The 13060-nt window shown below is 45.9% G+C and overlaps 1 protein-coding gene across 2 annotated transcripts in view; it reads left to right on the forward strand.

Annotated features, from left to right (window-relative positions):
- The window catches only part of PRKG1 (protein kinase cGMP-dependent 1), a 1238870-nt gene that overhangs the window by 88354 nt on the left and 1137456 nt on the right, over positions 1-13060 (forward strand). The window contains exon 1 of one of the 2 annotated variants that reach the window (XM_029931712.1): positions 286-596. The exons of the other annotated variant lie outside the window; for it this stretch is intronic. Coding sequence (XP_029787572.1) covers positions 286-596 — 311 coding nt within the window. Of the gene's footprint in view, positions 1-285; positions 597-13060 lie in introns of those variants that run through there. 2 annotated transcript variants of the gene reach the window in all.

Below are 13060 nucleotides of genomic sequence, written 5' to 3' on the forward strand. Positions count from 1 at the left end.
CGCAGCGGCTCCCGGCTCAGTCCCGGCGCGGACCCGCCGCCTCGCGGCCCCCGCGCTCAGCCTCTCTCCGGCGGCCCGACAAGTGGGGCTCCGCGCGGAAAGTCGGCGCCGGAGCGGCGGACTGGGCATGCTCAGAAGCCAGGGCTGGCTGGCTCCGGGCTCGAGTAGGAAGCGTCTGCACTCGGGAGGCGGCGGCGGCGACTTTGGGGAAAGTTGACCGGAGAGGGGAGCGAGCCCCCAGGCGCGCGGCAGCGGCAGGGAGGCGGCCCGGCGGCCCGGCGGAGCATGGGCACCCTGCGGGATTTACAGTACGCGCTCCAGGAGAAGATCGAGGAGCTGAGGCAGCGGGATGCCCTCATCGACGAGCTGGAGCTGGAGTTGGACCAGAAGGACGAACTGATCCAGAAGCTGCAGAACGAGCTGGACAAGTACCGCTCGGTGATCCGGCCGGCCACCCAGCAGGCGCAGAAGCAGAGCGCCGGCACCTTGCAGGGCGAGCCGCGCACTAAGCGCCAGGCGATCTCCGCCGAGCCCACCGCCTTCGACCTCCAGGATCTCAGCCACGTGACCCTGCCCTTCTACCCCAAGAGCCCACAGTAAGCAGGGGAGCGGCGCCCCGGCGGTGGGGAGCTGCGGGTCTCTGTCGTGTGTGTCGGCCCCCGCCCCTCGCGCTTGCCATGTCTGTGTCGGGCTCCGAGATGTTGCATTCGTTCTAGCGGGCGCTCCTTGCGCGCTCTGCACGCTTCTCCGAGCCACGCTCGCTGCACCTCCGTCGCCTTCCTGTCTTTGTCAGATGTCAAGCTGTTTTCAAAAAATAGACATACACGTTCATGTGTGCCACCCACTGTACATAGTTTGAACGCGCCCCAGGTGTGTGTCCGGCCCTGTGTTTGTGTGTGTGTGTGTGAGTGTGAGCGAGTGAGCGAGCGTGAGAAGAGGAATAAAAAGCCCCGACTCCCAAATGCCCTGGCAAACCTGCCCAGCCGGAAAATCCTAAATGCAGGCTCATCAGACTTGAAATGAAATGCGTCTGTTGTCACCCATACTTTCTCTGCTCCGGTGGCTCTCCCTGATTTCTCTACCTACTGGCGACAGTTCGCTCGCACCCCTCAAACCTGATGTGCTGTCATCACCAAAGTGTCAGAAATAAGCAAATGCGCATATAAAAGGGAAGATTTCTTTTTTTTTTGATTTCCCGAATTGGATGGCATTTACAGCCTGCAAATGGAAGCCTAGTCTATTGACTTAAAAAATTTATATATATTTTTTCGTAACACACGAGGGAGATGGTTGCTTATTTTCCTTAAGGAATTTGCATAATGTTGCTTATGAGGTGCCTGGGTCTGCCCGAGGGCTCCGTGTTTCCAGGGTCCAGTGTGAGAACTACACTTACCTTTATTGACAGTGTGAACACATTGTTTGCCTTACTCCTGGCTTCTGATGCAACCGCTCTGGTCTGGTTCTTGCCTTTGGAGAACTGTGTTCTGATGTTAGTGGGCTTCATAACTTGGGTAGGAGAACTGAACACTACTTGTTATACACCGCTCAAGGCAGGGACCTTAGGGACAACAAAGTGGCAGGACCATCAGATTAATATAGAATGAGGGAGAGCACCCAAATGGATGGTGTTTTTAATGGCTAGATAATGCCGTAGCGATAACATGAAAGATTTTGCTACTCTATTCCTGCCTACATCACACTGGCTGGATGACACGTGTTACATAATAATGTGAGCTTCCTTGGAATCCTTCGCTTAGTAAACACAAGGAATTAATATAAGGAGAAGGGGTACACACGTGATTGTCTCCATTGGTATTTACTGGATGTGGAGGAGCTGTCGAGCACGTACTGATTATACTTCTGAAAACTTAGAGTTATACCTTCATCTGTTGGTTCCCAGAGAGCTTTCAGCTCTTCCTCAGGCAGGGTTAGCCTCAGAGGGAGTTGGTATTCTCCGAGAGTGTGGGGAAGAAATGATGAGGATAAACATTTCCGAGATTCTGACCTCACCAAGTTGCCCTGATCAGTAGACTTAGGTCTATCTGCCTTAAAAACCTGGGCGATTCGCATCTGTTTTAACTTTCTCCAGTAAATTAATTTGCAGTCCTGACATGCTCGCCTGTTTTAGCTAACGAGGTACATGGCCATCTCTCCTGGGCCAAGTTTTGCATAATGAAAAAATAACTCAAAGACAGCTCTCTGCATTCTTAAGCATTGCCTCGGCTCTCATTTTAGGATCTGCAGGACTTCGGAGTAACACAGAGAAAACTCCACTTTTATAAAAAGACCATTTTAGTAGGTTTTATAATGAAGCATGATCAAGCCAGCCGATAGCTCCAGTTAAACATTCGATCAGAGCATGTCTGAAGGAATACAGGCAGGAGGAACGAGCTGTAGATGTGGGAAGTTGTAGAAGTCGCTTGGTGCTTCCCATGGAGAACAGCTAGATTTTTTTGTTTTTTGCAAATCCCTGGTGGAAAATGAAATTTGCATGGGGCAAATAATTCACACCATTCTGTTACAATAAACATTTTATCTGTTGAACAATGCAGTGCGTTCTGATATTTATTTAATAACTTGTGCTTTAAAGCAGTCTGCTGTTAAGGTATCACCAGGATGGTTTTGGTGATTCTGAGGGATTCTATTGAAGAAAACGATAGAATGTCTTCCAAGCTTGAATAATTTTGGAAAAACATCTGTTCTTTTTTCACACTTACATAAAGAAAACTAGAATAAAATGGGCTCAAGTGGCAGAGTGTACCTTTCTTGGAGGAGAAGTTATATTGTGTGCAAAATGATGATACCTTTGGCATCTAAATGAGCGTGCAAGACGGCTCCACAAAGGATTCGGAAAGCTTGCCAAACCAACGAAGACTTGTTTGAGTTTCCATTTATCTGACTATGAATAATTAGATTATACAGACTTACTGGCAACAAGTGTTTATATTTCACTTTCAGTGCAACTTAAATTTAGTTACCTTTCAGGAACTCACACACAGATTATCATGAATTCAAGTTAAAAGGAAAGCATCTCCATCGCCTAAAATGGGTTTCAGATTCACGTTCATGGGAGCGTTCTGTTGTTTTTTCATCAGATGCAGGTGACTGCCCAGCTTGCTTTTGGTTCAGTTATCTGATACATTCAAGTATGTTCACTTTTTGGTTACTTGAGGTTACCCTCTGAGGATTATAATTTTTAAAAGACTTCCTATTTTTTTTCCAGTGATTTTCGATCACTTACCAAACAGTGTTAAAATAGTGTAAAAAGTAAATTATTAAGGTAATTCATTTAACATTTTCAGTTTGGAATTTTCCCTGAAAGCTGGGGAATTGGAGGGAAGGCTCGGTCAGAGCCTGGGACCTCCTGCTGAACGTGTGTGTGTGTGTGTGTGTGTGTGTGTGTGTGTGTGTGTGTTGGGGGCATGGGGGGCATTGTTTGTCTCTTTCACACCAGCATAGAAATAGCCCTTAAGCCCTATGTGTGTTACCAAAGACCTGTTTTGGAAGTTGGCACCGTATTCCACTGCTGTGAAAACATAAAACTCTTAGGGTATAGGTTTGGAAATAAATTGAGCAAATAACCCCTTAAAAAGGGAAAAAAGTAAAAATGCCCATTTTATGAGATCAGTTAGTCTGTTGGTTATATGTATAGGATGATTCTTATGGACTTTTAAAGTAATTTTATTTCATGATCTTTCGTGCCTGAAAACTGACTCTCTAATAGGCTGGGACATTTAATGTCTGGTGTTTTGATCCCGACCTTTTACCTACTGTAAATATTCTCAGATCCTTTCCATTCTGTGGTCTCAGCCTTCCCTGTCATCTCAGTCGGGTGGCATAGACTTAAGTTCCTGTAAAAACTTGTTAGTATCTCTGGATTTTTGTTCAGTTGGTGCTTTGCACCCCAGAGGTAGCTGAATTTCAGAGAATGATGATGCGTTTTTTAACATTTCACTCTTGGCTTGTGTAATACTTGGGAGGAATGGAGGATGCAAAGAAATGTATTTTCTTATTTTTAGGGAGGCATTGATTTTTAAAAAAATTTTTAATGTTTATGTTTGAGAGACAGAGACAGAACATGAACAGGAGAAGGGCAGAGAGAGACAGCAAGGGAGACACAGAATCCGAAGCAGGCTCCAAGCTCTGAGCCGTCAGCACAGAGCCCAATGTGGGGCTTGAACCCACACACTGTGAGATCATGACCTGAGCTGAAGTTGGCCACTTAACCGACTGAGCCACCCAGACACCCCTGGGGGACATTAACTTTTAATGAGCTCTTTTATGATCCTTAAAACCTGGGCAGTAGTACATCTCAAGAGAAATGTATCTTCCTAAAGGCTGTATGTTAAATTTTGTAGGGAAGTGAAGAGAATTTTAGAATTTTGGTATCATGTTAGATGGGATAATATTAAAATATAGATTTATTCAAAGATAGGAATTCAATGCCGATGTGTCCTGCGGCTCAATTCAGTACTTTTATGGGCTGTGATGTGCAGCTTACCTTAGGTGTTAGGGACCGAGAGATGTAGGCCCTGCATCCAGTGAGTCTTCTAGAAAGTATAGAAAACGTTACATCACAGAGGAGGTTCCTAAAACAGTTGGCAAAGTAGAATTGCGCTCATTTCATTTCATGGTATGGGAACATGTCATGGAGGTGAGGTATTTAAAATTTTTTTTTAAATTTATTTATTTATGAGAGACAGAGAGAGAGAGAGAGAGAGAGCGAGCGAGCGAGCTGGGGAGGGTCAGAGAGAGAGGGAGACACAGAATTTGAAGCAGGCTCCAGGCTCTGAGCTAGCTGTCAGCACAGAGCCTGATGCGGGGCCTCGAACCCACGAACCATGAGATCATGACTTAAGCCAAAGCCGACTGAGCCACCCAGGTGCCCCTAGGCGAGGTATTTGAAAGTCAGTATTTGAAGGGCTGCCTGACTTAGGCAAGTGGTAGGGATAGTCAAGGGGCATGGTGAGAATGGACAGGACCATACGGTGGAGAAGACACAAGGGACAGTGATGGCAAGTGACGGTTCCAGAATACTGTAGTGGGAAGTAAAGAAGGCAGGTTTAGACAGAATGAGAATTTCAGTTTCTATTTTGTAAAGTAGGCGAGAGTGTGTTTCTGCTTGTCTTTAGAATGTTCAAGAAGCATGCGTGTGTGTGCATGTGATCCCCACCCCCCACAAGGACCCAGTGGTCCCCTCCAGTCAGGCTCTGAGTCTCTGAAAGCCCCCTCAGCCCTGTGCCTTCTGGGCCCCGTGGTCCTGATTGGCCCAAGGAGGTGAAACTTTGATGGAAGCGAGGGGCAGCTGGTTCAGACCTGCCCACAGATGGAGTCGCACTCCTAGAGAAAGAGGCTTTCTCTTTACTCTCACTTCAGAGCTCTCCCCTGCAAGACCGGGATTCGCAGTGCAGGTCCCTTTGGGACCTTGGCGGATGGGGCCCACGATGACAATTGAACCTGAAGTTGGTTTCTCAAACTCCTCTTGCTGGTTTTCATGGAGAAGTTAAATTCCAACTTGAAGCAGGTCTGATAGACTGTCCAGTTGTCCACCTGCAACTGGGCTGCCAAGTAGCTGTCCTGGGCTGTGTGGTTGAATTGAACCGGTGGGAAGCTTGATAGTCGTGGATGAGACCAGCTTCCTAAACCCCTATTTGGCTGTTCTGAAACAGTCAAGTCATGTGCCCCTAAAATGGGGTTTCTAATGAAGGAACAGACAAGCCTTGGCCAAGAATAGAAATGGGCAGGCTCCTCGCGCCACCGGGCCCCACCTCCATGTGCCAGCATTTCCCTAAAGAGCTGGGCACACGATGTTTCTCTTGCTGTTTAGAGGTTATAAGGCATATGGACACATTCTCCCCCGGCCTGCTTAGCAGTGGAGGGGCTCCGTGGTCTCCTAGCAACCGGATTTGAACACCAGGCTGCTGCCCATCCGGGGCGCCGGGCCTGCTGCTATCACTCAGCCCTCCGACTGGAACCTTCCGTGCCCGGACAGCACAAGACGATGTGATAAACAAGCATGTGGCCCCGGAGCGTTTCCCGGGACACGTCCAGCTCTATTATGCAGTCACCTCAGTGGCATTTTGCATCCCAGCCTGAACTGTTGTGCCAGCACCGTTTGCCACTCCTTCCCCGACAGGCCCCCATCCTTCCTCACCCCAGCCTTCTGACACCAGTCCTCTCTCCATCGCCCGTAATGACTGCGCTTTTCGCTTTCTCCTTGGAGTTTATTTTCTGGAGAGTTTGATCCATGCAGCCCGTTTGCACTCTTGGACAGTGATTGTTGGTAAGAGTGGGGAATGTTCTCCCCCCAAAACTGTCACGTCAACGTAAACACCAGCACGAAAGCCGTGGATGTACAAACCAGACGTTTGACACAAGGAGGGACTCATGGTATCCTCTCCAAAGGGTCTTGTTTCTGAATGGATTTTAGAATCAGAGTTACTCGTATGAAAAAACGAGGAGCACAGTGGGAAGAAGTGTGTGCGGTGGGGAGGCGGTGACAAAATGGAGATTTGGGGACCTGCTCAAGGGCAAAACCAGATGAACGTCGCTAAAGGGGCGCCATGTTTGCACACACTGGAAGGGGCGATGGGTTTTGTAGGCAGTGGCTGGGGCCCGGGACGGTGTTTACAAGGAAAAGTGCTCTTTGGGGAGGAAGACAGCTGAACTGAGGAGGCGCCTGGACCGGAGCACATCGAAGGCTTGCTTGCCTTCTCTGTGAGTGGGAGGCATCTGGGATTTGGGTGGAAAACCATTAGGATGTGTCCCTTTAGACCACTGCTTGTTTTGAGTGCCTTGAATTGTCCCTTTGAAACATCCCCTAGTGGACTTGTGGTGTTTGTGAAGCTCGCAGCGAAGAGGAAAGGATGAGGGGACCAGTTGGTGCGTTATGGTTTCTGAAGAGGTCAGGGGGGCGCTGCCTGCCTTCATCGTAATGGCTAACATTTATCGAGCACTTACTCTGCGTCCCTGTGCTTTCCATAGACTGTCTCTCTTGTCACTCGAATGGCCCTCTGAGGGAGGCTCCAGATTATCCCTGTTTCACAGCACCGAGGGCAGAACACTGAAGCTCAGAGAAGTGACTTGCCCAAGGGCACACACTTTGTAGAAGGCTGAGCCTGAGTTTGAACTCCGGAGGTGACTTCCATCACCACCAGGCTTTTCTGCTTCCCACAGGGATGTGGGGTTTAGGCAACTGTGCCAAAAACCCACTGGATAGTATATAGGCTGTTCTCAGGGGGTGTATGTGTTCACCAGTAATTAAACAGGAAGCAGAAATAGTTGAGAAGAAGTGGAAAAAAATAAGAAGACAGTGGTTCCCAAGTTGCACATTAGAGTCATCTGGGGAGTTCCAAGTTCCATTAAAGGAATAATATGTGGGACCGGAAGGCTCCCCCAGGAATGATTTCCCCAGGCAGCTCCAACGTGATGGACCAGGGTAAACTTCCCCCTTAAAGAGTTGACCATTTCTATTGGTAAAAACCTAGAAGCACTCTGGACTTATAAAAGCAGTAGAAGATCTTTTTTATTCTTCTTCCAAATTATAGGTATAGGCTGTTGGCTGTCGTGCGGTTTATTCTCCCACACAGGTAATCATGACTCTGACTCGTTGGTGCTTGGCCGTGTGTCAGAATTACCTGGGGAGCTTTCAAATTGTCTTTGCTGGGACGCTGCCTCCAGAGATCCTGATTTAATTGCTCTGGGCTGGAGAGGGGACTAGGTGTATTATTTTGGCTCTGGAGATGATTCTGATATGCGGCCAGGGTTGAGAGGCTTTTGTGTGGCCCATTCAGGCTCAGTTATTACAGGCTCCTTGAATTCCCATTCTTTGGGAAAGTGCTTTCCTTGGTCCTTGTAATCAACCCAGATGCCCACTCGCTGTGAAGTGGGGCAGCGCCAGTGTCTGCACCTGTTGGTCTGCTGGTGCCCCCTGGGGCTACCTGCCAGGACCCGGGCACGCAGATGTGGCAGGAGCTCCGTTCAAAAGGTAAGTGTGTTTCCTCTTTGCCAGCACCCCTGAGTCCTGGCGGCTGTTCACATATGACACACAAGAGGGGCAGCCATCATTGCAAGTGTTTTCCACCCACTGAGGGCTGCTGCCTCATGAGCCAGTGAGACTGTTCCCTTGGGTACCAGAGGCTGGCATGGAGTGTTACGTGTGCGCGGGGCAGTGGGGCAGACGCGGATGGACACACTGGGGGGATGTCCTGGGCTGGTAGCCTCTCTTTCTGGTATGTGATGTCTCCGCAGCCAGCTACAGTGTTTTTTTTTTTCCCCTACAGATATTTTATCCTTTTAAGGCAAACAGCCTGTGCTCAGGCTGAGGAGTACTTTCCAAAGAGACTTCAAAAAGCAGAGAGAACACATCAAGCTCTGAGTCCCCTTTCCAGACGGTTCAGTTTGAGGGCACATATCTGGGCCTCCTGGCCAGCCGAGAGGTTTGAGGTGACACCCAAAATTTGAGAATCTTCTGCGTTCCCTCAGGGACGCTCCTGGGTAGGGGGAGATGGGAATTCCCACACTCTGTGGTCACAGCCTCGGTGCTGCCCCTGTTCCTAGCTCTTTGGAGGTCCTTGTGCCTCCTCTCCCCTTCCGTTCTGGTAAAACCTCTTAAGATGTTCTCATGGTCTCTTAATAGGAGCCTATTTCTGTTGGCAATTTAATCATCTCAGGTGAGGATCAGCCAATATAGCACTTTATATAAGTGATGAAAATAGCTAATAGCAAACAGTTTTTGGTAAAAATAATCTTAGAATGGAAGCTCTCTTGTCCCTCCCCCTCTTCCTTCTAACATATGAAAATGTATTCAGCCAACAGAGAGCCTGTAAACGCAGAGTGGATGTAATAAGGCTGCCCAGGGGTTTGGGGGCATTAATTACACAGGGAAGTTAATCATAGGGAAAGTAAACACTTTCATTACGAATCCAGCTTCATGTCATGCATTTGGTTATTGGGCCAAAATGGGAAGGCTAAGATGGAATTAAGCAACAATAAAGAAACACGAACAAAAACGTGTTCACTTACCCAGTTTAGCGATTTGAAGCGGAATGGCGGGCCAGAGCTCATGGTAGGACACTTGGAAAGTACGGGTCGGAGTTCTTCTATTCCAAGATCCGAAAGGATGGGTGTTCGTGTATAAAAAAAAAAATCATTGAGAGTGTAGTGTCAGTATATATCAATTGTGCCAGCATCAAAAATACAGTAAATTAACAATACTTATCTTTGCCACTCTAAAGATCATCAATGCTAATTCAGTTTCACGAACACAGCTTTAAGGCCCATGCAAGTTCACTGACTTCTACACAGAACAGTAGTGACTTACACCCTGCTGAAGCATAAATAAACACCTTAAATTATTAAGATGTATCAACAGTTGGTCTCCTAATGCTGGTGATGTCTACTGATCAGCCTTAGTTTCCAACTGCTAGATGACATTCACTATTTAGGAATAGCTCTGTATTTCTCAGGACATGAAATAATTACAGTATCAGCCAGTTTAATTTAATTATATATATATTATATAATAATTGTATTCAAACGTCAGTAGTGACAAATACACCTTTGTGAAGCAAAAATTATTTTGCTCTTTTCTGACGCCGTTGCATTTTGGTAATATCCTGCTTTCACCTGATCTGGGCCAAGGAACAATGAGATAATGTGCGGGGGGGAAACATCTCCTTTCTGGATAGACTGTATATCATCTTAATGGCCCAACTCTATCCATAAATTAAGGCTTTGTGCTTCCAAGTCTGGACCGAGAGGAAAGAAAAAAGGGTTGTCAGGATGAGGAAGAAGGATGCAATTCTGAAATTTGCCCCTCTGGAATTACCGCCACTGATGGGCTGGAAGGTGGCTCAGCCACCCACTTGCCCCTGCAGGTGGCTGGCAATCATGCTGATCCATCCTGTGTAGCCCCACACTTCCATCTTCAGGAGACGCACTGCGCCTAAATCACCGGTGACTGAGTAGCACATTTTATATTACGGCGAGGCAGAAACGATGGCCCCGTATTACTCTTGTGCTACTCTGACAGGGTGTCACCACAGCCTTTACAGAGAAATATTAAACATCGGAATGTGACAGGTACCATTTTGCTTGGCCTGCAATGGCAGCTCATTATGTCCGTGGGAGGAGAGAAACAAGAAAAGATACAGTGCAATAAACTCCCGAGTGTCTGCTGCCGGCACCATCCAGCACAGGGGCCTCATGTGGGTCATTGCTTACCCTCTTACCCGGGAGCTGAAGAGATGAGCTCACAGACACTCAGGAAACATAGTTTTGGGGAATTTGTTTTTTGACTGGAAGTTCCATTCAGTGAATCCCTTTTTATTTTGAATAAATGCATTTTACTTAAGACAACTTTTGCAATTCTGAATTGTTGGAAGACCCCCCCCCCCCCATAGTGTATGCTACAGCACAAAGTGAAAGAGTGGCTCAAAGTTTCTGGCTACTCACTGAATACTCAACTTCATAAAACTGTAATATAGAAGTCTGTTATGCATTTGTACGAACAATGTTTCTTGTTCTAGATCTGAAAAGCTTTAGAATGTTGTAAAAAAAAGGAAGCGGAGACTTTAAAAAAAAATAGTGGTAGCCTCGATCAGGATATAGTCATTTTTTTCTTGTTCTTCAGAATTTCCTTCTAGATGTTCTGTTCTTCATAAAAGGGAAAGATGACATGAAAAGTTATAAGCTGTCTGACTCTGCCTTCCAGATGTTTTAGCGTGACTTAGTATGGAGACCTAGATTCCCTTGTGGCGGGAAACACCATTCCTTGTTAATCTAGCTCTGAATGGCATACGGCTAAATGGATATTACTTGGAAACAATCCTCATGAAACGGAATGGCAAATAAAATAACAAGCCCGCTGTGAACAGAGCATCTTTTATTAACTTCTTCCTACCTCCTTGCTTACTTCATGAATTCATCCAGCCTTTGCTTTTTCATTGCATTGCTTAAGGCATGAAGATATTCATGCTTGTTTTGAGTTTTGGTGGGGAATTCCTAGCTTAAAAACAAACAAACAAACAACACCACCAACAACAAAACCCAAAAACCAAAAACAAAAAAACGTTTTGTTTTTTTGATAGGTAACTGCTGAAAGAGCAGTAGAAGTAGAAAAAACGTCCAGAAATAGAGTTTGGACACTTGGAAGCATTATATATGTGTGTTGTTTAGGGGGGCGCCTGGGTGGCTCAGTCAGTTAGGCATCAGACTTCAGCTCAGGTCATGATCTCATGGTTTGTGAGTTTGAGCCCTGAGTCAGGCTCTCTGCTGTCAGTGCAGAGCCTGCTTCAGATCCTCTGTCCCTGTCTCTCTCAGCCCTTCCCCTGCTTGTGTTTTCTCTCCCCGTCTCAAAAATAAATGACCATTAAAAAAATTAAAAGAAGTTATTTTGGAAAATTCTGGTATTTGAAGAGTACCTTACTTCGATCACAAGTTCTATCTGCGTGTAATATAATCATGATTATTTTAAGCCATCCAAGCTACCTTCATGCACTCTCAGAAATGAAGAAGTTGAAAGAACTAATTTTGAAACATTATGGTGAAGAGACCACCTCAAGATGTGCAGAGAGGTGACTCAGGTAGAACACATTGCTAGAACTTTGGTCTGAATGTATGAAAAAACTACTGTCCATCACAGAGTAGGCTGCCTTTTTCAAGTGACCCCTTCTCTTCTGTGGTTTGTCGTCTCCTTTGGCTCCAGCACTGAGGTCCTGACCCTCTCTGTCGTTGATCACCACAGAGCAGGTCTCCACCTTCTGGCTTCCTACGCATTATTTTCAGGACGATCAATGGAAATTAATCCAAGGATGCCATTTATTTATCTTGGCAAGAGTGGCATCCTCTGCCAGATGAACTTGGAGCTTATTAAATCACGTCAAGGTGAACCCTAGCTGGTGAGTTTTCAAATCCTCTGACATGTTTCCCCATTTCTTCTTGACTCTCATTCCAACTGCTTGTTGTGGTTCAGTCCATTGCTTTATCATCGTGAAGGGGAAAAGTTTTCTTGCTCAAATTAGGCTCACTTTTTTTCTTCTTTTTTTTTTTTTGCTTTTTTCCCCCTTCTGGATACGGAGAACAGTTTCTCACATCTTCACAGACATCCTTTATAAAGTGGAGGTAGTAATTGTTATTTTTTAGCTTCATCTTTACTGGTCATTAGTGATGATGATGACTCCTAACTGTATTTGTCTTACTATATGCTACATCCGCTCTCTTGTTTATTTTCAGAAAGGAATCTTGTAAAGTGTGGGGGTGCCTGAGTGGCGCAGTTGGTTAAGTGTCCAACTGTTGATTTCAGTTCAGGTCACAATCTCATGGTTCGTGAGGTTGAGCCCCACATTGGGCTCTGTGCTGATGGTATGGAGCCTGCTTAGGATTCTTTCTCTCTTTCTGCCCCTCTCTCTTCCTTCTCTCTCTCTCTCTCAGCATAAATAAACTTTAAGAAAAACACAAATAAACAAAAGGAATCTCACAAAGTAGGTACTGTAATCATACCACTTCTTTGGATGGAGAAAATGATGCACAAGAAAGGTCAACAACTTGCCCAAAATAAAACATTGGGCTGGCACACTCAAATGCGGATCTGTGTGACCTGAGAGCGGGCTCATTCTGTATGTGCCCTGTGGTTTAGTTGATTGTCCCAGAACCCTTATACAGTTTTGTTCCTTTTATATGGATTTGCATTGATTTTTTTTTATATACTTGCATTTTCCCTATGCCATATACCCATATACCCACAGTGGTTTCAGGTGCATTCTCTTTTAGAGACTAGCACATCTTAGTATCATAAAAGTTCTTCTAACAATAAAGCTGTGTTTTTGCTATATTCAAATTGTTATTAAATACAGCTGCTTATGCCTAAGGCATCTTTGCACGATCATACCTAGAAAGGTTTCCTCATCTTGTACTTTTGGGTGTTTTTGATGAAAAGATTTCAGTGGCCTTTGTTTGTCCCTAGTGAATCAAAGTCCCATTTTAAAGAACTGTTCCCTCATTTTACCAATGATTTGTGTCTTTATTTTCTCCTAAATGTTAGCATCTTAACACTTGAATA

Source organism: Suricata suricatta, chromosome 2 (genome assembly GCF_006229205.1).
Source record: "Suricata suricatta isolate VVHF042 chromosome 2, meerkat_22Aug2017_6uvM2_HiC, whole genome shotgun sequence".
In the NCBI taxonomy this organism is placed as follows: domain Eukaryota; kingdom Metazoa; phylum Chordata; class Mammalia; order Carnivora; family Herpestidae; genus Suricata; species Suricata suricatta.